This window comes from Eutrema salsugineum, unplaced genomic scaffold, assembly GCF_000478725.1.
Source record: "Eutrema salsugineum unplaced genomic scaffold, Eutsalg1_0 scaffold_5, whole genome shotgun sequence".
Classification (NCBI taxonomy): Eukaryota; Viridiplantae; Streptophyta; class Magnoliopsida; order Brassicales; family Brassicaceae; genus Eutrema; species Eutrema salsugineum.
Window position 1 is genome coordinate 6,078,470 of NW_006256612.1, and position 26,088 is coordinate 6,104,557.

The following is a 26,088-nucleotide window of genomic DNA, read 5'->3' on the forward strand; positions in this document are numbered from 1 at the left end:
ACCCCTCAATAGGGTTTAGGGTTGGAGATGGTCTAAAAGAAAGACATGGGGCGTTGTGTTGCTTATGAGTTGGGAGGACGGGCGAATCATTTGTTCCTCCTACTGACTTCAACGCTTTTTGTTCCCCCTTTAGTAAGGAAATAGATAGATAAGATAACCCTTTAAGATTGTATTTTTTTTTCAATAACAATATATATATATATATATATATATATATATAACGATTAAGGTGGACGGCATATAAAATATCAAGAATCAACGAGATATAATCTACCCAAAACGCCCAAATAAGTTGGGTTTTGGCAAGCAACTATAACAATTTGAAGACTTGGACTATCACGACTCCGGTCAGGTTAACCTCAAAAATACCTTAGTGACTTAGTCTAAACGATTTTTGTTTACAGTCACAAATACATTCAGAATTAGATATCTAAATCCTAATCCTATTTATTTTTAGGGCCAAGCAGAGAGATTCAGTCATTAGCGCTAACTCTAATTTGACATGCATAAATCCAAACATCGGATTACACATGGTTGGTATGCTTTTGAAAATGGAAACTGTAAGCTAATAGAGAAAATCGAGAACTTCAAAGAAAAAAGAATGATTAAAAACTTAGAAGAACTAGCAGCTTCTAACTCTCGATCCCGTGAAGTCCAAAGATTACATATTGCATCACTAACCATCTAATCTAGAGAATAACATATTTATAATTCCAAAACAAGGGCTGTTCAAAAAAAAAAAAAACAACAACATATCTATTTATCATACCGGGTCGACCCTTATTTATAACGCGGGTCAGCCTCCATTCTCAGCCACGCCGAGTCGCCGACGTTTTTCTTCCACCGGCGACACCTTTTTTTTGTTGGTACACTTCTTCTTCTCTTCTCCTACTTTTGTAGATTCAGATATCAAACTAAACTTGGATTGATATTCCAAAGTGGGGAAGTTGCGTTGTAGAAAGCCTGCATCAAATAGACCCATGGTCGTAGGACTATACATAATACATATACTTTGAATCTTAGCTTTGATTGCAAAAAAAAATCGGCTTCACCGTGTGACCGTCGAATCAATGAACCTCTCCGTCGCCGTCGTCAAAGCCAAGAACTCTACTCTCATCTCTTGGATGCGATTATCGTCCTTTTCCTCCGCCGCGTCGTCGACAGTCTCCCTGAATCCAGTAATCTTCTCTCTCATGCACATATACGACCTGATTATGCCCATTTGAATCATTTATTCTTCTTTTTTGGGATTCAATACTAGATTGGACGATTACAGCAAACTCTCGCGGGATGTGTGGAGGTGAAAGGGAAGTCTCTGCATTCCGGTAAGCTTTCGACGGTGAAGCTACTTCCGGAGATCGCCGGAGCTGGGAGGTACTTTGACTTTCGGTCCAGATCCATCCCCGCGTCGATTGAATTTGCTCAGGAATCGCCTCTTTGCACTACGCTGTTGAAAGACGGGCTCAAAATCCGAACCGTTGAACACTTGTTATCAACTCTTGAGGCCAAGGGCGTTGATAATTGCAGGATTCGAATCGATAGCGAACATGCAGATGATCAAGAAGTCGAGGTTTGTTTCCAGAAAACTCAACCTTTTCGAGTAACCATTTGATTGGATTCGTGTGTGGTACTTCGCTGAACCATTTGATACTCTCGAATGGTTTGATTGGATTTGCCTTGGTCATTGGGTGATGTGATGAATGTAGGCAACACTAACCAAGTGACAGGTCCCTATTTTTGATGGATCAGCTAAAGAATGGGTTGATGCAATTGAAGAAGTTGGGATAAACGTGGCTCAAAACCATGTTGGTGAAAGTGTGGAGAAGATGGTAGCACATCTGAACAAGCCTGTGCACGTTTGGAAGAATGATTCTTTCGTAGCTGCATATCCCGCTCTAGAGACTCGGATCACTTGTGGTATCGACTTCCCACAGGTTCACTCTAATGGCATTTTAACAACACATAAGAAAAACAAACTTCTTTCTTCCTGCTTGTGCACAACGTATTGACTAGGTGTGGGGTTTATGATGAACTTTTACTTACAGGTGCCTGCTATAGGCTGCCAGTGGTTTTCTTGGAAACCTCTACACGAATCTTCATATGCAAAGGATATCGCACCATCGAGAACCTTTTGTGTCTATGAAGAGGTTTGTCCAATCATTGTTGTTTAGGAGCTTTAGAATATCAGTAACTGGTGTTCCTTCTTCAACCATCTGTTTTTTTCTTTTTGCAGGTGGAGAAAATGCGTGAAGCAGGGCTAATTAAAGGAGGTTCTTTGGATAACGCTATAGTTTGTAGGTAAAGAAACTTCCAAGCTCGAGACTCTGGATATATGGTAATAGACAAAATATTCAACCGAAACCGTTTATAATGCAGCGCCGAGCATGGATGGATGAACCCTCCTCTGCGGTTTGACAATGAAGCTTGTCGACATAAGATCCTAGACCTTATCGGTGACCTCTCCCTTGTAGCACGAGGCGGAAATGGAGGACTCCCTGTGGCTCACATAGTCGCATTTAAGGTAAATGCTACTTTAAAACATCTTCTAGAGTTTTCTTGACATCTAAAGAGATACCGGTTTTCTAATAGAACGCGTTTTATTCACTCTTAAAATGCAGGCGGGTCATGCACTGCACACTGACTTGGCACGTCGTCTCAACATGGACTGAAGAGTGTGCTCATTGCCAACCACATTACGTAGAAGCCTTATCCTGGTTTTTTTTTGTTTTTGTTTCTTTATCCAAAGACCGTACCAATATGTGGAATTTTTTTTTTTTTTGCTCAATCGATTCTTTTGCTCTGAATACACTAATTGTTAAAACATTAAACTGAGTGTTGTAAACAAGTATTCATAGATGTGGACATGTTAACCGAACAAACCGTTCCGAAACCAAATCTGATCCAATTTAGCTCGGAGGCGTCTAATAGAGTATTAGCTAATGATTATAATTACTAAGGCGTGTCCAGAACTTCAAACAAATAAGGCCGAAAGATGCTTTTGAGGTTTGGCATATTTTCTGATAATTCTAAATTAAGCATATCAGAACTTCATTTTCATGTGTATTATATGCTTAATTAAATGAGCATTTTATACTATTCTCAATTCTGATTTATGAATGTATGTTTTTTTTTCTTATCGAATGAATTTTAATTCCAATATAAATGTTATTATGTCATGCAGTGATGGTCAAAAGTATTCATTATACATGAAATACGTATTTGTATGAACGTTCATATTTCATTGTATCCCTATGATATCCGAGTCCTCATATCAAACAAGTTGTCAAGTTGACCAACTGCAGAATATCCATGGTGAACTTCTTTATTGTTCCTATCATATAGTTTTGATTTATTTCATACATTTTTTTCAGTTACAAAATTTGAAAAATAAAAAGTTGGAAAAACTGACTGCATTTCCATAGACATTCCATTCCTGGACAACTATTTCAATAAACATGGCCAAGACAAAGACAGCTATACCTACATCTTAGATCAACACATGTATCCAGTTCCGTCAACAGAGAATGATTTCTTCGAATAATTTCTTTAACGAGGATATGTCATTTGACAACAACAACAAGGAGGAGATAATTAATCTTATCACAAAAAGATTAGATCAATGTTCAAGAATCTCAATGAGTCTTTAATATCAATCTATGTGATATTTTTCCACAAATTTTGTACAGAATTTTGAGTTTTCATTATGTTTTTTTTTTTCTATTGTTTTAATGATTTGTCATTTTGGTGAGAAGTAATTTAATGTTCTGTCATCCGTTTGTAAAACAGTATGTATTGGGAATGAATACCTAATTAATTACTTTTGTTGTTAAAAGAAAATTGCACAAAAAAGAAAATAAAAGAGAGAATTGAAAACACTATGTGATTGACGCATGTATAACAAATAATAAAATATAACATTAGTTTTTCTAATTTGATTTTTTTTTACTCACGAGTCAACACAACAAACAGATCAACATAATAAAATATAAAAGTCAAATTGCTGCGTTTACATAACAAACTAATTATATGATGCGTTTGAAGATATCTTTTCATTAGGTTCCACACAACAAACTTCTTTTTTCCCTGTTACACTTAGGCTTTTGAATGGGATGCAGCAAAAACACAGAGTAACTGCATGTAAGGATCATCTGCATTTTATTTACCATTCATGTCTTAAAAAACACAAATCAAAATTAGAATAAAAAAATGATTATCTGCATGCAGATCTATATTATTCTTCATAGTGAATAAAAAATGGACTGCATCATTTTTGGACATGTTCACCCAGTTCTGCATTTCTTTTATATTTTCAAATTATTTTATTAATTTTTATTTATGTTATTATTGATCTGCTTCTCTGCTTGATTTGCATTAATTCTACTTTATCTGCATGATCTGTATAATCTGCATTATTTCATATCTGTTCACCATTCTAAACCTTAATATAATTCCGCCACCTTAATCATAACCGTTCCAAACACATGCTTCTAATCATGTTGCAGATAAATGAATAATTATTCTGATATAGCTGGCCCTTTTAAGAACTTTGAATATTTCACAATTGTTCTGGTCCATTTACTGTTATTGCTTCTGTAATCATAGTAACTATATAATTATAATCCCATCACACCTATGACATCATCACTCATTGCTGCAGAATGTGTAACAAGATATAAAACAATTTTATCATCACTCTATCGTCATCGTAGACATTACGTCCAAATGAAGCTATCTTCCGAATATATAAACGCTCCCAGAAACACCGACCCGTACCGGTTTTCTGTTTTGCTTTAGTTTGGTACATTCAACTGTAGCAAAACTGTATCCATACAAATTGAGCTGGAATACTAGTTCGTGCGGAAGATTACGAGTACACAAGATAGCAATAGAGGCAAAGAAGCCGATTGATTAAAGGGCGAAAAAGAAGTAGAGGACAACAGTCCGTAACAATAAAATTAGGAACCGATGTAATCCTCAAACCTCTTGAGGACTCAACCCATCGTCTGATGAACATTGCTTTGCATCAGTGATCTCAATTGTTCTATTGAATTTTGTTATTCAATCAAAATCAACCAAACTAAACTAAAAAACGAATTGAAATGTTTACTGTCATATTTTTTCGTTGGACATGCGTCAATCACATAGTTCTCTGTTTTCCAAATTTGACAAACTAAAAAAAATAGAGGACTAAATCGAAATTTTACGATAGAAAAAATGGGAGGATGATGACAAGGAGCATTTTGCATTGGCAAACTTTATTACAGAAAGGCACTAATCGTACATAGCTGATTTTCTCATTGAGACAAGCGCCTATCTCAAGTTCTCAGCCTCCTTTTTCTCTACAAGTTTGATGAAATTGCGGACAATTGTCTTGCCTTCAGTTGTTATAATACTCTCCGGATGAAATTGAACTCCCTGTAAACCATTTTTACAAGACTTTTAGAGTTCTGTTTTTTTTTTTATGGAGGCGCAGCAAGAAGAAACATGAAACACTTGAGTGGGGTTTTTTACCTGTATATGCTTGTGCTTCCTGTGTCTGGCCGCCATAACCAAACCATCCTCTGTCCACGCAGTAACCTCGAGTTCATCACTTGGAAATGTATCTTTTTCTATCACGAGGCTGTGATATCTACCTACAAGGAACGGGCTGAAAGACCAACAAGAATATGAATTTACGAACTTATGATTATGGTTTTCGCAGAAACACAATAGAACTCATTGAGAAAACCTGATACATACTTAGATAATCCAGAGAATAAACCTTCTTCTCCTTTCTCATCATAGTAAACCATTGAGCTTTTCCCATGCATAACACCAAATGGTGATCGCACAATCTTTCCTACAACCAAAGTTCACACAAAAGTGCTTGAGAGTTGAGGATCCATTACATAAAGTATTTAACCATGCTAAAACAATAATACGGACAAATTAGATGTCATTTTATAGTTATGCAACTAACCTCCAAATGCTTCTCCTATACACTGCAAACCCATACATACTCCAAATAAAGGAACACGTGGTCCGAGTTCCAAAACAGTTTGCAAGGATATCCCAGAGTCTTGAGGAGTACCTATCAATTTTAAGGAAGTTGTTATCACCTTTTCCTTCGCTACAAGAACCTTAAAAGATACAACATACAGTCGGAGAGGCTAAAATATTTACCAGGCCCAGGAGAAATCAGCACCCCTCTTGGATTTTTACTGCAAAAAGGAAAGCATAATAAAGGAATCAACACCCTTTGCATAACCAGATTACGTTTTAAAGAGAAAGCATATGGTTTCTTCTCACCTTTTCAGCTCCTCTACTGTAAGTTCATCATTGCGGTAAACTTCAAAATGGCATCCTAGCTCTCCCATATACTATGGAAAAAGATGGGTATAAAAAAAAATGCTGTTTATAATAAAACATAAAAATGATAAGACAAATTAAATACGGAGCTAGAAGCAAGACATGATCAAATTGTATCTTAGGGATCTATGAGTTATGTGAGATATCCAGAGCAGTCAAAATTTCAAGAGACAGCGAATTATTACAATCAAGAACTACTCTTTACAACTACAAACATGAGCTTTCTACATATAGAAGAAAGAAAAACAATATTCTCCAGAAAAGAGGAGGCTTTCGATAACAAGATTCAGCACCGAGATAACGACTCTAATTACATATTAAGAAAGTATCCATCTACATTTCCTAGTTATGTCTATTAGCATGTCGAACGAAGATTGGATTGTGAAATAATGTAATTCCAACAATTCACTACAATGCATACTTGAACACATTCCTATAAAATCAAGGACTTGCAATTAAACAGGACCCTAAACTAATGAGACTTGGTTGAGCAAAACCAAAGCTTTTTAAAATTCTCCAATGAATCATCATTTCAGTTGATTTTCCCCCAAATAGATTCAAATCAAAATCTGTTTCGAAATCAAACCTGGCAGAGATTGTAGGTGAAGCTGTCGTAATTATCAATCACGATGATGGGACCATTCTGCTTAGAGGAATTCACAACAGCGGAAGGTGTCGAGTTCGATTCCGCCATTTCAATCGAAGCTCTCGCAACGACATCTCTACGAGTCTTCCCCAAAGCCGAAACTCCTATGACATCGAATAAAAATAGAAGAGATCAATACTCGAAACCCTTGATTCGAATCACGCCTCTTATCGTGAAACCGAGACTTACTGGTCGGATTCGAAAGGGGCTTAACGAGAGAATGGTTTAGGCGAGTGGTGGAGCCGGACTTGGGTTGAAGAAGACAAGACTTGTACAATGTAGTAGCCGCCATTGTCGGAAAAGCAAAGATCCTTCTCTGATTCTACAATAGAGAAAGAGAGGGAGAGGAGGAGGTTTATAAAGGTCTGAGAGAGAGAATTGGGAATTGACAGGTAAAACGATGCGTTTATGGAAACATGGACCACGTGTTTAATCAGTAGGTGAGTCATTTGATTAGTATCTATTTTAGTCAGAGTCTAACCAAATTTATCTAAAATGGCGTTTACAAATTTAGAATCAGTCGATTCGCAGGGTAATACGTATATTGTCACGTACTCACATGGATTAAATTTAGCTAAATATTAATATTTTTTGTGTTTTGTTAATTTATCTAAATATTGCAAAACATATTGGTATAGAATCGAGTACACGAACAAAATTAGGATGTTTATTCATTTAAAACGAATCAAACAACCTATAGGCGGTAAGTATTATTGCCTCCAAAGTCAGTTGTACTCTTTATGTTTTGGCTATCCTCTCTCTCACATCGAGTATGTAATATCGGGTAATAGTGTGTTATTCCCAATTTCCCATTCTCTTTTGCTCATTTCTGAGCTTTTATTGTAACTCAAAATGATGACTCATTCGAAGTGGCAAAAAGGAAATAAAGTATAACTTGAAAGAAAAAAAAAAGTATTGCCTCCAAAGACCAAAACTACAAAAACCTTTCATCATAACTGAAAAAATCACACTTTCTTTGATTTTTATAACTTTTTTTTGTGCAACTCTTTAATTTTTATAACTATTAACATTGTTTTCAACTATCTTAATTTAATCTTTAAATATTTTTCCGCCTCGTGCTACAAGGGAGAGGTCACCGATAAAGTCCACGTGTTGCGTGTTAAAAATAGATGATTAACGAATATCATCATCTCTCATACTACCTTGGCATAACATGTGAGTCATGTAACCACTTCAGATAGCTAAAAAGAGGAGAGTGGCTCACGCAGCATATTTCCAGCATTTCGGATGAACATCAAGTTAGTTTTCTCTCGTTTTTTTTTTTAATTTTCGAGGCACTCGTTACATCATAGGCCTATGTAGATAGTTGCTTCAAGTTGATTTTTCTTGTGATTTACAATGAATTACAATGGGAATTCTAAATCCGTGTACAACATTTTTGATGTGTCCCACTTGTGCAGAATATTGCCGGAGACATCATAAAAAACGATACCCATTTCGGTTCTGGTGATCTTAACCGACATGAAACCTTGTCCATCGTAGAAAAACTTCATATCCTCTGGTGTTTTCCAATTGTAATAGCCTCTCCATGCCTTTGACCCACCACCACTCGTTATAAACTGAATTGGACTGCAACAAAAAAGAAGAAGAATGAAGTATAGTCCACACCATTTCTCTTTTTACTAGCCGTTTCATCTAAGCCGAACTTTAGATTCTGCATAACAACCGTTGTTACCTCTGAGATGTGCTGATTTGTTGCAAGCAATGATCATGACCGTTCACATAGAGATGAACGTTATTCGCCTGTAAAATAAAATAAAGAAGTTTACATGTTATACTAGCTAGTATTTTCCTCCGAATGAAATTACAAATTTTAGTATTTTTTACAAAATTTATTTGCCAGTTACAAACGCACAATGTCAAAGAGAAAGTTAGCTTTATGAGAAAACAAAAAATGTTTAAGTTTTAGACTTTTAGTAATATAAATATTTTTTTTCTTTTAAAATCACATATATAAACATAAACACATGCAAACCCATAAGTTAGCTTTTTTTTTTTTAATTACATTTGAAATAACCGAGACGTACCTTTTTTTTTTTGCTAAATGACATAACTTTAATTAATAAGAGCAATAAGAAAATAAACCTCAAGGATGGGTAAGAGGAGAGATTCAAGCTCTTTGGTATTCCCATGAATGGAAGCACTCTTGATGGCATGATGACCCACCACAATTTTCCACTTTGCTCTTGATTCTCTTAGACCCATATCCAAGTCCTACACATTATAATTATAGTAAGTGTGAGTTGTCAACACCATCAGACTATATAATCCATATACAAATTACTACATATATTATGTGTTCTCAATTACTGTTAAGATGGTCTGAAGATAAGACTCTCGCGGTGATACGCCTCTCCAGTCGTAAGTTTGGCCTTGTGGATTGAGGAAATAAGCATCTACAAAAGGAGTTGTGTCGACAAAGAAGAGCTCTGCAATCTCTGCCCGAATTTTAAAGCCATATATATATGGTTAGGTAACGAGAATATGTAACATATAATGACCAGAACTGATTATAATATTAAATATCAATGTGACTAGATATATCTTATTAACATTAATTAATGTGACTATATGTAGTACCAGCGTCTACGATGAAGGACCTCATGCAAATCCAACGGCTGTCCATTGATCTTAGGAAAGGACTCAGCTGTGCTTCAACATCTCCTCTATAGTCGTGATTCCCCAAAACTGAGCAGTGACATATATATTATTATCTTTCTCGTTTAACATTAGTTACTTATTATTTTTTTTAAAAATAATAATTTATGCATTGGGGACATTTTTACCAATGTACCAAGGTTTTTGCAAGCTAGGAGAAGTATATATATTGGTGAAGGAGAGTTGAAAGGCGGGATCGTCGATGCTTTTCATCCCGTTATCGTAAATGTTATCGCCTGTCGATACCACAAAATTGATATCCATCTTCTCCCCGATTCTTCCCATCTATGTTACCATCAAAACACTCTTATAATATCTAACAAACATGGGCACATAAATGATAAATATATGCAAATAGTGTGTGAATGAAAACCTGGAGGGCAACTTGGGACTGGTTGTAGAATCCACGTCTTCCCCAATCTCCAATCACCAAGAAACTGATAGAGCCATCAGATTTTGGAGCTTGTTCGACCGTTGTGAGCTCGGCCTCAAGTTTTGGAGCCAAAGAAAGAAGCAGACTGATCATTACAATGCTCAAGGAGCCGATTCCAAACTTAGAACCCATTCTCTTCTTTTGTTTAAAGAAGCTTTTCTGATAAAAAAGCAACATTTTGTATATATAAGTCGAATGTGCATGTGAGTCCTAGTTGTTTCTCGCTTGTAAACCACATTTGGATAATATTTTCCACATGGTGGACCAAACAACCTTTATATGATTGATCATATCATCATAAGCTCTAGATATAGCTGTTTTTGTCCATATATATACATATATATCCTTCGATAACATAATTATATTAATGCTCTCAGCCTCTCACTGATTAGAAAATTTAACATTTGATAGTTTTTTTTTTAATCACACACTCACGCAAACAAAAGCTCAAAACTCCAGCTCAATTGCCGCGTCTGTTACCAAAATCCTGATTATTAGGCCATATGTATTATCTTCTTTATTTAGTTACTTTATTTGAACTCACCGCCAAACAAATATTTCATGTGTTTGCTTTTTCAACACATCATTCACCGTCACATGTATCATGTATGATACCACGTGAAGCATACAATACCAAAATCTTTGAACTATTACGAAGCATGTGATTGGTTTGTAAATGCAAAGAAATCGTTTTATATTTGAGTGGTTAGTATGTATCGACATATATATCTCTATATATCTCATTTTGCCAAGCTAGCTTGATATTGCGTATGGGCAAAGTTTATCTTCTTCTATTTATATTTTTCCTATCCTGCTGTTCAAAAAAAAGATAGAAGAAAAGATAAATAGAAGAAGATAAATGTTCCCCATACGTAATCAAGTTTTGCTGTCATGTCTCCAAAACATCTCCACGGAAATGCCAACTATTCATATTGGTCTACACGAATTAAACTTTCTACCTAAAGCAAAAGAACAAAATTAATTGCATCACAATATCATATAAAATTTTTATAGCCTGAACGGTTTTATCAATTAATTTTGTTCGACTGATTTTCTCGTTTTTCAAAGATATCAATATGACCAAAAAGTAGTATCGTCACGAATTTTTTTTTTTAAAAAATAAACATCCAGTTTTAAAGATAAAATACATAGTAGTCTTTTCAAAATCTCATTAATTAATTACTCTAACTAGCTCATCAATATTTGATAAATAAACTAGAAATCCCTATAAAATAATATCCAACTTGCATTAGATAGTTGTAGATAAAACCAGTGAGTAGATCCGTCCGCTGGAGGCTTTCATGCACACCAATGAGACAAACCAAGAAAAACATTGAAAAAGAAAAACTTGAAACCGTATATGCCAGATTAGAAAAATTGAGTCATGGCGTTTTCTTTCATTTCTGAGAGTTTTTTTTTTTTTTCCAGTAATGTAATGAATGAGTGAGTGAGTGAGTGAGTGAGAAAGAAAATTGAAAACTTTAATTAAATCTGATTTCCCATGATTATTTTTTTTCTAAATTACAATAACGTCAAATAATAGGGAGGGAAAAAACGGATATAGGATATAGAAATACACCTGGGCTACTAGTTACATCTCGTTTGTATCGGAAAATTTGGAATTAATCAATATTATACGACAAGGAAGGAGACCCTCTAGATAGTCCAACTGGTTTACCACGGACTGAGAGAGAGGCTTCTTCTCTCCGAGGAGGTGGAGAGTACGTAGTTGGTGGATAATCTTTTTTTTTTTCTAGTTTAGTGTGCCTTAAAAAAAGAACTCTAGCACCAAAAAAAAAAAGAGAGAGAGTTAAAGTCAGTTAGAAATGGATGTGGTGACTTTCGGAATCATAGTCGGACTTATCATTCTCTTCTTCTGCATCGTCTGCTTTATCACCATTGAAGCCACTTGCAAGCGCCGCTCTTCATCTAGATAAGAATTCTTTCTTTTGTTTTGTTTTTTTCTTTTTCTTAATTGAATCGTCTTTCTAGCATGATCTAGATTCTAGCACACACATTCATTGATATTAATCCGCTGAATTTTCAAATTTGTGAATATTTTCTGGGATTGATTAGGTCCGAAGAGTAATTGCTTAATCTTGATGGCTCTATGTCTAGCTGAATGAAAAATATTTGGTAATTTGCATATCCACTTCTTTTATGATAAGGTGGTGTCTGTTCAAGGATTCTGTCTCTGTTACCAAATATTGTAATTAAGTATTCAATTTGTAGCTAATAATGAGATCTCATGTTTTGGTTCATTTATCCTAAATTCATATGAGAATATATATATCTCTAACGACTCTTTGGATGGATCTTTCGCAAAGGGGACTAAACAGAACTTGTATTTAAATATCACCATATGAATATGTGTGTTATGATGTTATCTATCATAATCTTGTTTAAATTTTAATCCATAGAGAGGATTAGCATTTGAATTCTGTCACTCTTGTTTGTTATATATGTGCACAAGTCTTATTCTTTGAATCTCTATTTGAAGCCCAAGACTTGATGTACTTATGCAAACTCGAGATGGCTTTAGTTTTCCGAATCTAGTGATATTAGGCTTCACCTTAACAAACCCACTCTTCTTCAACACTCATACATTGGCAAGTTTTATTGTAATAGTTACTATATTATCAGTAAGATTCCAAGATTTGATGAGTACTCTATAATGTTCCTTACTTCCGTCCTTTATTGTAGTATCATCATATATGATTAGGATAAAATATAATAAGGTAATGAAAACCGTGTCCTGAGGCCGACGTGCAAGAAACTAACAAAACCGTGTGTCGGATCACACGTGCCAGCTTATATTTCTATACCTGTTTTTAATTAAAAATAAACGAAAAACCGGTTACAACGGTCAAAAGCAAAGGTGGCAAAAGAAACAAAACTTAAAATAGAGAGAAAAGGTAAAGGTTTGGTGGTTTGAGAGAAAGAGAAGACAAGAAAGAAGAAGAAGAAGAGAAGGAGGAGGAGGAGGAGGCTGATGATGAAGCTATGGAAACGAGCTTCCGGTGCTCTCAAAGACCGGAAAAGCTTGTTTTCCATTAGCTTCTCCCGGAAAACCTCCTTCCGCAACCCTGACCTTGATTCAGCCATCATCCACGCAACCTCTCACGATGACTCAACCGTCGATTACCACAATGCTCATCGTGTCTACAAATGGATCCGTTCCTCTCCTGCCAATCTCAAGCCGCTTGTTTACGCGCTTTCCTCTAGGGTTAACCGCACAAGAAGCTGGATCGTAGCCTTGAAAGCCCTAATGCTAGTCCACGGTGTCCTTTGCTGCAAAGTCACGTCCCTTCAAGAGATTCGTCGCCTACCTTTCGACCTCTCTGATTTCTCCGATGGTCACTCTCGTCCCAGCAAGACTTGGGGTTTCAACGCTTTTATACGCGCATATTTCTCGTTTCTTGATCAGTACTCTTTCTTTCTCTCCGATCAAATCCGTCGCCGCCACAAAAAACCTCAGGTAGATTCGGTTAACCAAGAGCTAGAGAGGATCCAGAAGCTTCAGTCTCTCCTCCATATGCTTCTCCAAATCCGTCCAATGGCTGATAACATGAAGAAGACGCTTATCCTTGAAGCAATGGACTGCGTGGTGATCGAGATCTTTGACGTTTATGGAAGAATCTGCAGTGCTATCGCAAATCTTCTCATCAAGATCCATCCAGCTGCTGGAAAAGCAGAAGCTGTGATGGCTCTTAAGATTGTAAAGAAGGCTACGTCTCAAGGAGAAGATCTCGCCCTCTACTTTGAGTTCTGCAAAGAATTTGGGGTCTCAAACGCGCACGAAATACCTAAATTCGTGGGAATCCCGGAAGAAGACATTGAAGCAATCGAGAAAGTCATCAGTGGAGTCGAAGAAAAAGAGGAGACAAAGGAGGAGGAGAAAGAAGTAGAGGAAGAGAAGGGTATCATATTAGTGGAGAGACCAGAGTTCCAAACAATCATAACCGATAAATGGGAGGTTTTTGAAGACGACTATTGTTTCACTTGTAATGAGATTATTGAAACTGATCAACATAGAAAGTATAACGTGGATCCGAGTCCGCTGCCTCTTGTAGTTATCGACGAGCCAGTTTACTTCACTCACACGTTACCAGATTTGATTACCTTTTAATTGCAGCTTGATCAGATTAATTTTTTCATTCCTTGGTTCTCTTCTGTTATTTTTTCCTTCTATTTTGTTGAATATGTGGATGATAATAAACGTTAGATGTATCTCAAATTTTCCATGATTTTTTAGTACACATAATTTTTTACATCCATTTAGGCCCTTTCAGAATCTGATATATTTGCCTAGCTAGTTGATTCTATGTCTTAGGTATGTTAACATATGCCGCGTAGATTATTTAGGTCCTCACATTCTTTTTGTTAGATTAGTGAATAGTTTGAATATCGCGGCTTACGTGACCTTGATTTGGTATCTTATTTTTGCTACAATAATTAACCTTTAATTTTTTTTTTTGAATCTAATTAACCTTTAATTTGATTGTCAAAATTTCTACTATTTGTCTCAGAAAACTAAATATGATACCAGTTTTTTTGGGACGTTCTCAGATGATATTCTAATTCTCATTTTCGTATTTGTGTAACTTATTAAACTTTTGCTTGTCAGGTTATTTAAATTTTTGCCTCTTCACCAAATTGCATGGTGAATATTTTGTTGTATTTTATGTGGTTATAGAAAGGTAATCATTTTGATTTGACTTCTTTGATATGAAATGTTTGTAAATTTGTAATGAAAGCAATAGCCGTAGATGACAAATCGCTATCGATCATAAGAAATGGTATGGCCAAATTAAAGACTTTAAGAATGGATCATATATTTTGGAAATAGTACTGTTTTACTTATAATTATCGAAAAAATTATTCGGTGAATTATTTAGAGGAATTATTTTATTCATCTATGTTAAATAAGAATGTGACATCTAATATTATATTTATAGTTAAAAAAAATCTAATTGTTATGGTTTGGTTTGAGTGATGAATATTTTAGATTGTAAATTTTTGTTTTTGTTTTGTTAAAGTTCGATTAAAACATTATGCTTTGTTATACTTCTATCATATATTCCATTCCTCAAAATATGATAGAAGTAATACGGGATGGAAGGAGCTTTCCGCCAATTTCCAGCCATACAGATGATAATCTGGTTTTTGATCATAAGAAGCTATAATATTACCAATACAATCAAATATTTGTGGCGAAGTTGTTATACGTAACAAGGATACGGAGTAAAAACTGAAATCTTTGACAAAAGACAAAAGAAAAGTTAAAGTGAAAATTAAAGTTATTTTAACAAATTTATGTAATTTTTGGGTTACATATATGGACAACTTTTCCAAAAGGCCGACATAAAACTCTGGGTGGCAATGTATTTTCTTTTTGTATCCTTTTCTTTTCCTATATTATTTACGTTCGGAGGACTTTTTTAATTTTTCTATACATGTAATAAATATATGGAGAAAAAAACGGAGGGCTTAATCATGGTGATGGAGTCATGGCATGGATTTGGATTTGAGGATTCAAGCGCCAAGTAGGTTATTAAAGGCTTGCCTGGCCATGTGTGCATGAGATATGTAATGATTTTTGTGAAGATTACGACGTAGAGACAATGTCAGTTTTTTTATATCTAAAATGTTCTACACTTTTATTTTTTTTGTCACTAGTTACTAATTTATGGGTTGTCAATTAAACATTTCTCCTCCTCCATTGTTAGTCTTTGAAAAGCAAAAAGCCTATTAGAACAATTCCCATGTTATCATGACTCTTTTTCGCTAAAAACATTTCTAAGAGACACCTTATAACTTCAAATATAAGATTTTATGTACTCTAAAAACACTTTAAAACCTCAAATTTTGAGGTGTTGAACAGTGACACTTTATATTTGAGGTTTCACAATTCAACACCTCAAATTTGAGGTATCATCTTTTTTATTTGCATTTCAATCCTTTCAGTTATGTATTTTAAGATTAATGATAATAACTTTTGTGTTTATCATTTCAACTCTCCTAATTTAATATTATAAATATTTCACATATATCTTTTTAAATAAATTATATATACATATAAAAGTTTAAAAAAAAAGAATTTTAAATAAAATTAATAATGAAAAATATATAGAACATTAGAAAAAATACATAACAACAATATAACATAAAGCAAATTTTATACAAACATATAAATATTACACAATTAAAAGTACTACAACAAAACTAATACTCAGATAAATTAGATTCTGAACCTCCTTTTTAATTAATATTGCCTATAATATTTTAATATGTGTTTTTATAGTTATTTATCAAAGTTTTATGATCTTAGTTAATTATTATTAAAAGTAAAGATTAAAGTGTAAAGTATAATATTTGTAAAGTATTATTTTAAGGTTTATCATTGGAGAGCATCATCTTCAAACCTCAAATATAAGATTTTTCACACCTTAAAAATACAGTGTCTCTTGGAGATGCTCTAAGTATTAACTAACTAAATCAGGTAACAATGATACTTGTTTTTGTGTACTTCTCTCCGTTTTAGCGACGACACCATTTTTACCTCTCATTTAATTAGAACATATCACAAATGTAATTTTATTTTTGCGATCCATTGTTATTTTCCGTTTTTCCAATCCAATCAGAATTTACGTTAAAAAAATTTCTAAGTTCGGAGTTTTCAGTCCCTTAAGAAGATGCATCACCGAAACTGCAGCCACCCATTAGTAAGCACGAAGCTTATCTATAAATGAGAGATCATGTAAAAGAGATAGATATAAATTAGGTCGTGCAACAGAAAAAATCATTCAGAAATTCAAAATTCACTTACAAACTTTTTTTTTGGGTTAAAAATTCACTTACAAACTTTGCTAATGTATGAATACAATTTATGAAAAACAAAACTAGTTTGTATCTCAAAAGAATTAAATTACTATGGTAGTTAGTTAATGATATTTCTTTCTATTTCTTTTATCATGGGAGCTAGCATAGCTTTTTAACCAAAACCCTTGATTTGAAAACAATTTACATTCACATCCACTGCAAAAAGACGTCCGATTTTCACAGTAATATCAGTGAGAAACAGCGGGAAAAAAACCGTTTCCGTGCATGCATTTGGAAAATGGCGAGAAAGGACCGTTTCCATGCTTATCAGGTATGAACAACGAGTATACAAGAGAGTAAGAGACAGATTGAAGAAACATCATCTCATCAAAAAGAAAAATTCAATAAAAAAAAAATGAAATATGATATCGTCGAGGTTGTAAAAAAATTATATAAAGTATTACTGTAATTAACGATAATCTCGTTTCAATACATAACGTCAACAGATAAAAAGAAAGTGAAGAGGAAGAGGCATATTTTTCAACACGGATCCGTGTTCCACCACCTTAGTTAGGCCCGTGTTTCATATGGACCCGGTCTTTCTACACTTTTTTTACAAGATTGGCTCTTTCGTGACACTTAAAAAATCAGTCCAAGGGTCTTCACTCCCTCTACTATACAAATATGATATGATGGCACCACATTGTATGGATTCCAATTTACGTTCCTCACCCACGCAGACGTGAGTTGATTATGTGCAGACGACACACGTAATAATAAGTAATGATTTGTCCACCTTCCAAAAACAAAAAATCTTAAGTCCTCTTACTATATATATATATATATTGCTAGCCGTACCATTTTAATAGTTTTATTGAACATCATTAGTACTGGTGAGGGAGCATAGGTTTTAAATTCCAAAATTAGTTGATAAGGAGTGGCTGATATATATTATTTGTATATTGGTGTCGTTTTCTTCTCACTTCTAATGTAGACACGCTCTTTTTAAGATGTTATTTCTCTGCTCAATTTTTTTTTTTTCTATGAATGATTGATTTATACCCATTTGAACTAAGTGAAATCTTATACCATGAAGAATCATAACTATTCAACTGAAAATAATTGACAATGTGTAGATTAACACATCGCCTTTAAATATTAGTCTTGGTCTCCTCATGTTTATTTATTTCAATTTATAATATCCAATTTTAATTGGACGAGCTAGTATAGTTTAATAGTCTGTATAAGTGCTGCCACCGTGGCGTATTCTGCATATCTATATAAAAATTTTTCAAGAGTCCTTAAATAATTCGTCTTTTCCGATAAAAATTTGTGGAGAAGAAGATTCTGTGCTATGATATAATAATGACTTCGATTTGTTTTGTTGTGGAAGGGGATGTTCTTTTGTTTTTTTTCCCTCCAAATATCTATGTGGGCTCTAAGTTTCAACCCCGTTTCTTTAGGTCACATGTATTATGTATCATATGTATGTATGCATTATGCATATACATAGACATAGAGAGAGAGAGAGAGAGAGAGAGAGAGAGAGAGAGAGAGAGAGAGAGAGAGAGAGAGAGAGAGAGAGAGAGAGAGAGAAGATGATGAATGTATGTAAAGAAGAAGATTAAACAATCAAAGACCATACAATGCCTTCTCCAGGTAAGGTGTAAGGTCAATGAAACACTTAACAAAAAGAAGAATCTTTTTTTCCAGGAAAATAAGAAAAAGAGAAGAGAGAGTAAAGGAAAATAAAAAGAAAACTTTTAGGCCTCGGAAAAGAGAGCTGAAACAAAAGTTGATTTCAGAAAGCAAAAACCTTTGTTTCTCCCTCTTAACTCATCTCCCTTTCTTCCTCTATTAGTAAAGCTGAGACAGCACTATATATCCACCAAATAAAAGAAGAAAAAAAAAGAGAAAACTCTCTAATCTCTCCTCGTGAAAAAACAAAAGATTCTTCGATTTTGTTTTTCTTTTTCAGTAGACACGCAGTAATTGGTACACTTCTTCCAATACCACCATCGTGAAGAAAACATAATAAAAAGAGAGTTTATTATAAGATGATAGATTACGAGAAGAACAACAACCATGGAAACTTTCCCTCTTCATCTTCCTCTGATCTTATTCTTACCATCAATGGAGCCTCCACGACCAATAAGAGAAAACGTAGACCCGCAGGGACACCAGGTTTTTTTCTATAATTCAGCTCAAGATTTGAATTTTATTTTTTGGTCTACTATTAGGTTTTCAATAATTCAGCTAAAGATTTGATTTTTGGGATTGGGTTTGCCATAACTTCCAAAAAAACTGTTGTTGATATTCCAGACGATAGAATTTTTTTTGGGGATTGTGTTTTTTGATAACTCACCTAAAAATATGATTTTTTTGTCTATTGGGTTTGCAATAATTCAGCTAAAGATTTGATTATTGAGATTTGTGTTTTTCGATGAAATTCTCAAATAGGTTTATTTTCCAGCAAACAAAATGGATTATCGATCCATTTTAATCACTTTTTTAATCATGTGTATCGGTGCTAACAGATCCAGATGCAGAGGTCGTGTCTTTATCACCAAGAACATTGCTAGAGTCAGATCGGTACGTGTGTGAGATCTGCAACCAAGGGTTTCAGAGGGATCAGAATCTCCAGATGCATAGAAGAAGGCATAAAGTGCCATGGAAGCTTCTCAAGAGAGAGAAGAAGGATGAGAAAGTGAGGAAGAGAGTCTACGTGTGTCCTGAGCCGACGTGTCTCCACCACGACCCGTGCCACGCCCTCGGAGATCTGGTCGGAATCAAAAAGCATTTCCGTCGTAAACACAGTGTCTTCAAGCAATGGGTTTGCGAGAGATGCTCCAAAGGCTACGCTGTACAGTCTGACTACAAAGCCCATCTCAAGACATGCGGCTCACGCGGCCATTCTTGCGACTGCGGTCGCGTTTTCTCCAGGTTCTTCATTATCATCATCATCTCATTGTTTTTTTTTTTTGTTAATTTACTTCTGTGGAAAACCCTAATTAGTGTTTTTTGGTATATCCAAAGTTTGATATTTTGTTTTCTTGAGATCTTATTTATACAATTTAACTGTTTGGGAAAGATTATCATTGGAACTATGAAATCCTTAAACTAAGCCAAAGAATGTTTTATAGGATGCATGTGTAATGTTGTTACATTATTACCGGTTATTAATTATCTATATTGCACACAGACATAGATTTTTTTTTTTTTAATGTGCATATAGATTTTGAGTTTTGACAATAGAAGCTCAGTGCTTGACTGTTGCCAGATAAGTTTACTTTAAACAATTAATATAATCATATGTATGTTTTTGTATGTGATCTCACATTGACCCCATTAAGGATTTTCCCATTACCCACACTTTGTTGCATTTGTTTAATACACAAACTAAAAAGTCCTTATAATCACATCACCCCTTTCCAAAGATACCTAAATCCATAACTCAATTTTATATTATTGCCTTCTTCTTTTGATAACTTACGTACTCCAAACACATCCATGATTCATTCCTAGTGTGTTAAACTCTATATTTTCATCATTTAGTGTAGGCCATTTACATTAATTTTCAATTCTTTTAGTTATTAAAAAAATACTAAAGTACCTCATTGTTGATTCTTCTCTTTTTTTCAGGGTTGAGAGTTTCATAGAGCACCAAGATACTTGCACTTTCCGGCAACCTCCACCCACCAACTACCGTCCTCAGCAGCAAACGGCAAGCCCTGCCGCTCCATCAAGAACATTTTTGACCTCAAGCATTGGACCTTTATTGCATGGACTTCCTTTGTTAAGGCCACCACTGCCCGATCAACATTCACTAACCTATGCTTACCCTTTCAATGCTTCATCAACTCCTTTCGAAAGCCTCGAGCTTCAACTATCAATGGGAATGATGAGAACATCAGCACAAGTGAACATCAACGAAAAGGGAGAGACGAGTTTAACAAAGGAGGGATCTAATGAGGAAGCGAGGAAGGCAGATCAAATGAGACAAGAAGCGAAGAGGCAGATAGAGATGGCGGAAGCTGATTTTGAGAAGGCTAAGAGAATAAGGAAAGAAGCGAAAGCCGAGATGGAGAAGGCTCATGTTGTTAGAGAAGAAGCAATCAAGAGGATTAATGCGACAATGTTGGAGATCACTTGCCATTCTTGCAGGCAACTGTTTCAGATCCCTGTTATGGCTGATGAGATTACGTCGTCTCTTGTTATGAGTTATGTTTCCTCGGCGACAACGGAAGGGGAATGCGAGTAATCCAATACTTCTTCACAAATCCACACAAGGGCAAAAGAAAACAATAATGACTTTTAAATGAAATGAATGTATTTTAGTGGTTACCATTATGTGTTCAATTTTTTACTATATGCATCGTTTACTTTGTCTCTTCAGAATTCCTGTAACAGTGTAAATTTCAAGAATCATTTTTAATTTCGGTTTAAGATTTTCTCCTTATTTAAAAAAGAGTAAAATTTATAATTTTTTGTTTCTTGGAATTATATTTCATTTGGTTTTGGCCTTTTGGGTAACTTGATACTATTACTTATGATTTTGTTTCCAAAAAGAACAAAAGAAAGGAGACAGACTATATATGGTGGTTAATGATGTAGGTTTGTTGATTGGTTGGTGACTTGGTGTAATTTGTAACTTTTTATGGAATTAGCGTAATAATGACAATATTTTAAAGATGATTTGTTCTCTTTAAACTAGTGGAGCATTCTAGAAGAAAACAAAAAATAATGAATGGGAGCATTGATTGAGGAGGGGAAGCAGTAGTAGTTTGCATTAAATTCGAAAGAAATAATTGATAGACGTCAAATTTTGTTCATAGATTCTCAGGTAGAAATGATTGATGTCCACCGAATAAAAATATGATCACGAGTCGCCTCTTTCTCTTTCCCATCGTTACATTCTCGTAGTTGTAGCTTAGTCTCAATCCGACCAAACAAGAAATCATCTCTCTCACATAAAGACGGATTCTTATTAGATGCCATTTGAACAAATATTAGTTTAAATTTTTTAACAACAAAAAGACAATTTTCTTTATGTAAAATAAGATATTTAATTTCTTATATCGTGATACAGTATACATAGAAGTCAAAATGACAAGAAAATGAAAAGCGATATACATAACGCATTGTGATAAAATAACGTAATTGAGATGAATTTTTGCATGAATTTTATTGATACTTTCACACACACAAAAAAATTCATTATTGATACAAGATACAATACTTATTTGCCACGATATTTAGCTACTTTTAGAGTTTAATAAAAAGGACAAAAACTTAGCTCCCTCTGGAGATAGATATTTTGGAAATTAAAGTTTCATAAACTTATTGCGGAAAAAAAGATTAGGTCTTACGTCAATTGACCATGATGTGAAAAGAAAATTGATTACTTCCGTAAAAATTGAATTTATATGATTTAAAAAAAGGTATTGTTACGAACAGCTCCTTTAACTTGAGTTTTATTCATATTTTTTGAGTTTTATTTCTTGGTAAAATTGGACTAACACAAATATGTATTCTTGGTAAAATTATAATATGAGGAACCATGTGCTATATAATGGGAGGAACAAATTCAAAGATGCCCACCCATCATGAAAAAGCCAAAATCAGTTTCAAAGGGAGAGAGAAAGAAAGATATGCAATGATGTAAACACACAGGTAGAGAGAGGAGGAGTAAATGCTGTGTTTCAGAGCAGAAGTGGTTGTCGTTTCCTTTAGAAGAAAAGAAACTACATGAATTTCAGTGCCAAAAGATTGAAATGGTGGTTAGTAGTCAGGCTTCAGTCTCTCTCACCTGACTCTCCCCTCACTTCCATGATTTCCTTCCTCTCTCTCTTTTTCACTTTAAATACTTTCTCCTTTTAAGCCCCACACATTCTCATCTCATGTCACTTCGTCATCTCCACAATTTTTACCATCTTTTATGTTTGTTCCTTGTTTTTTTTTTTTAGGGAGAATGTTTGTTCATCGTTGTATATAAAAAGATGCAAACTCTAAAGAAGAGATATGTGGAACTTGTTTTTAAAATCCAACTTGTAGACATTTGTATTGGACAGGTAAGTCCGTAAACCAAATACATGACCCAAAGACGTACATATTGTACCAAAAAATTATCATGTGCTATTCGCCGATAAAAAAACAAGTGATGTATACCACTTGAATACGTGATTTTACTCTTTAATACCCTTCAGAATTCATTAAATTTTTACGTTTTCAAGTTTTGAAAAGTAGTATAGTTCAAGTTTTTCTGCTATTCCACTATCGACCTGATTTACCACTCAAATGTTTTTATTTTGAAACGTTTGTTTATGATGATTTATCAATGTTTTTTGGTTCGTTACGCTAAAAAAAAGTTGAAAGGAGTAAAAAACGTATTTTTATGTATTTATCATTTTTGTTTAATTTATGCTAACCCAATTTGTTTATTTGTTACGTCAGAGATATCGTCTCTCTTCCGTTCATCTTTTTACCAACATCTTCGGTTGGAATCCAGTCTGCTCAACAGCATCCACCTCCCAAATTACTTTGAGGCAATGGTGTCTCAAAATCTTTTGGATATCCTGCATCGCCTATAGCATACAAAATTCGAATCTTTCCATATTGGTCTTCGAACATATCCAATTTGATGTTTCTTTTCAAGAAAAAGGAGAGAAAATCGTTATGAGAAAGATGAAATGAATTTGTTGTTGCCGATGGTGATGAGAGTATCCTGAAGGTAGACACTGGCAGCAATCCACTAAAGAATAAAGTCATGAACAAGGAGTAGATGAGATATTGCCATTGTTGTAGAGCTAGGATTTCGTGGGATGGTCATCTTAAATTAAGATTTAAGGAAGAACGAAGAAGTCTTGGTATGATATAACGCATTGCAAGTAACTTAAATTAGTGAAAGTTTGAAACTTTATGTTCTAGAGATCGAAACTTTATGTAAAGTTTGCAACTTTCTCAAAAAATTGGATACTGTGACTGGAATCACAGGAAAAGAAAAGCTAAAATATTAAGATAGATATGTGTGCTTCAATCGAGGATCCTAGAATAGGACTCGAGAAGATAGTTTGATATTCTACAAACATGTGAAGCAACAAAACTTTGACATAAAACATGTAAGCGCAAACCACAGAGCCAGCATAATCCAGGTGAATAATGGGACATTCAGAAACTGAAAAGAGTCGTCAAAAATCTTGGTCTTTTAAGAGGTTTCGACGTCTGAGAGATCCAAACCTTCTCGGTAAAGCTCAAAGTCATTAGGGCTCCATCTGCAGACTAAGTTCAGTTTGAAAGTAGCCAACTTGATTCCCAACAGACGCTGCAATTATAATATATATTCAAGTATAAGCAAATCTCCTAATACTCATATAACAAACAAAAATGGAAGGGTTTTCGGATACAAGAGTCTTATTACCAAAATGCGAGAAGATTCTGGCGAAAGAGGTTTTCCTTCTTCGCAAACTACAAAGTCGGCGAGTAACTCTACGGTACCTACATAATAACTCAGCAAAAGAAGCAACTTTTTGGATCAAGATTTCTTTCAAACTTGTGTAAAAGAGAGAGAGATGGAAACTAAAATGGTGAGACAACAAACCTTTGTTTAGTCTAACAGGCATACCCTGCTTCCTAAGAAACGGCTCCATCTCATGTGTGAACTGTTCTAGAGGACCTTCCTTAAGTTCAACCTGATCAATTCAGTTGTATCGAAACAGAATTGTTCAGCAATTAAGACAAAGTGAAAGACAGCTCGAAATTTCGAAAAAGACACAGAGCCTGATCACAGTCAAGTTTGTTTTCTTATCGCGAAACATCGATATATAGAGATGGTATTATTTTTGTCTCACATACCGTTTCTATTGCAGTGCTTCCGGTCCTTGAAAAGTCAGAATCCTCATAAGCGTTAAATAAGCTGCAATGAACCAGAAGAAGGTTTTGTGAACAGTTATAACAAAGAGAAATGGATACAATTCAAAGCCCCTCACTATTACTTTCACCAAAGCAAAACAGAGAAAAAAAATGGCTTACCTTTCAACCTCTTCCTTTGCCATATCAGTAACAAGAAGTCCAGCATCACCACGAAGCAGCTGAAACAACAATCCCACAACATGTGTTAATGTCACTGACAAAAGAAAGTGCGCGAAAGCAACCATCGTAAAAAGCAGCAGAGTACACAACCTTGGATACTTTGAAGATACCAGGACGGATTTCATCAGAAGCCGTGCGACCGAGAGCAACCTGCATCACTTTGTTCGAACCGAGGAAGAACCTACTCGAATAAAAATCAAATGATAATTACCAAATTGAAATACCTATGTCTCGATAACTGTGTCTCTATCAATTACATTCAGGTAACACCAATCTATTAACGATTACAAAAACAGAGAAACTGACCTTCCATTGTGCCTAAACTGCTGTCTAAACTCTTTGAATTTGATATTTCTCATGTTTTCGAAAGAGAACACATAGACAGAAGTATACTTCTCGACAGCCTCTCTGATTCCATTTACAATACACTCTTTGTGCTCTCTTCCTTTCTTCTTCGTTTTCGACAAAGTAACTGCAGCAACAACAGCAACAACAAAAATAGCCTAAGCAAGGATTTGGGTTTTCTTCAAAAGGGTTTCTCTAAAAATCTTAGAAACGCGGCGGCTACAAAACTCAGAGCTTCCTAGCTCAGTAAAGAAGATGCAAAAAGTTTCAGACAATAGAACCATGAAATAGTGAAGGAAGAAGAGTTCTGACCTGGTCTGTCTCGCTTTGATTTAGGCATATCTAGGGTTTCAGATGTACGAAGTTGTAAGTGAGAGAAACCAAAGTTAACGGCTTTGCTCCTTCAAGCTCCTTTCACTTTTCTTCGCAAAACTGAAACCCTCGTTCCCTTCTCTGCTTCAATTCGTCTTTTTTATAATTCGGATCCCTAACTTAACCCGACCCGGATTTGGCCAAGGTCGACCAGATCCGGCCCGTTTCAGAATTCTGGGCCGAATTTTGTTGTTGTTATAGTGGTGGACATAGGCTTTTGGACTTTTGATATGAATATGATAAGATAAATTTGGTTTGCCTATAACTACCAAGTTAGTTTAGTCTGTTAGCGAAAACACTTTTAAGTTTTAAATGTCACCGTATAATGGAAGTCTGCAACTGGAAGATTTAATCG

General features: G+C 34.8%; 6 protein-coding genes across 8 annotated transcripts; 3 read left to right on the forward strand and 3 right to left on the reverse strand.

The window, feature by feature from the left end:
- Positions 1–797: 797 nt before the first annotated feature.
- Positions 798–2,857, forward strand: LOC18992377 (probable UDP-3-O-acyl-N-acetylglucosamine deacetylase 2, mitochondrial). Of its 2 annotated transcripts, XM_024152096.1 has the most exons (8): positions 798–866; positions 1,024–1,178; positions 1,262–1,570; positions 1,728–1,934; positions 2,046–2,147; positions 2,234–2,298; positions 2,377–2,521; positions 2,619–2,857. In XM_024152096.1, exons 2-8 carry the CDS (start codon positions 1,071–1,073, stop codon positions 2,667–2,669), a joined length of 987 nt encoding a protein of 328 aa, XP_024007864.1. In that variant the 5' UTR covers positions 798–866; positions 1,024–1,070; the 3' UTR covers positions 2,670–2,857. The 2 variants fall into 2 exon arrangements, with proteins under 2 accessions (XP_024007864.1, XP_024007863.1); XM_024152095.1 differs by having other exon boundaries at positions 801–1,178.
- A 2,226-nt stretch (positions 2,858–5,083) lies between these two features.
- Positions 5,084–7,323, reverse strand: LOC18992378 (anthranilate synthase beta subunit 1, chloroplastic). Its single transcript, XM_006415771.2, has 8 exons — positions 7,184–7,323; positions 6,935–7,098; positions 6,289–6,359; positions 6,163–6,200; positions 5,960–6,070; positions 5,740–5,839; positions 5,512–5,647; positions 5,084–5,415 (listed from the first exon to the last, which is right to left on the reverse strand). Exons 1-8 carry the CDS (start codon positions 7,284–7,286, stop codon positions 5,311–5,313), a joined length of 828 nt encoding a protein of 275 aa, XP_006415834.1. The 5' UTR covers positions 7,287–7,323; the 3' UTR covers positions 5,084–5,310.
- A 930-nt stretch (positions 7,324–8,253) lies between these two features.
- On the reverse strand, positions 8,254–10,372 carry LOC18992379 (purple acid phosphatase 4). 2 transcript variants are annotated; one of them, XM_006415772.2, is made up of 7 exons: positions 10,047–10,372; positions 9,802–9,958; positions 9,596–9,703; positions 9,326–9,453; positions 9,101–9,229; positions 8,691–8,758; positions 8,254–8,584 (listed from the first exon to the last, which is right to left on the reverse strand). In XM_006415772.2, exons 1-7 carry the CDS (start codon positions 10,281–10,283, stop codon positions 8,359–8,361), a joined length of 1,053 nt encoding a protein of 350 aa, XP_006415835.2. In that variant the 5' UTR covers positions 10,284–10,372; the 3' UTR covers positions 8,254–8,358. The 2 variants fall into 2 exon arrangements, with proteins under 2 accessions (XP_006415835.2, XP_024007862.1); XM_024152094.1 differs by having other exon boundaries at positions 9,326–9,456.
- Positions 10,373–13,067: 2,695 nt separating this feature from the next.
- Positions 13,068–14,235, forward strand: LOC18992380 (putative clathrin assembly protein At1g25240). The gene has a single exon (XM_006415774.2). The coding sequence runs from the start codon at positions 13,099–13,101 to the stop codon at positions 14,233–14,235; it is 1,137 nt and encodes a 378-aa protein (XP_006415837.2). The 5' UTR covers positions 13,068–13,098.
- Positions 14,236–18,376: 4,141 nt separating this feature from the next.
- LOC18992381 (protein indeterminate-domain 16) lies at positions 18,377–21,364 on the forward strand. Its single transcript, XM_024152893.1, has 3 exons — positions 18,377–19,112; positions 19,466–19,871; positions 20,571–21,364. The coding sequence occupies exons 1-3, from the start codon at positions 18,986–18,988 to the stop codon at positions 21,187–21,189; spliced, it is 1,152 nt and encodes a 383-aa protein (XP_024008661.1). The 5' UTR covers positions 18,377–18,985; the 3' UTR covers positions 21,190–21,364.
- Positions 21,365–23,922: 2,558 nt separating this feature from the next.
- On the reverse strand, positions 23,923–25,810 carry LOC18992382 (mRNA turnover protein 4 homolog). The gene is made up of 8 exons (XM_006415776.2): positions 25,674–25,810; positions 25,323–25,488; positions 25,107–25,197; positions 24,957–25,015; positions 24,780–24,840; positions 24,526–24,616; positions 24,346–24,422; positions 23,923–24,249 (listed from the first exon to the last, which is right to left on the reverse strand). Exons 1-8 carry the CDS (start codon positions 25,699–25,701, stop codon positions 24,133–24,135), a joined length of 690 nt encoding a protein of 229 aa, XP_006415839.1. The 5' UTR covers positions 25,702–25,810; the 3' UTR covers positions 23,923–24,132.
- Between the last annotated feature and the right edge of the window lie 278 nt (positions 25,811–26,088).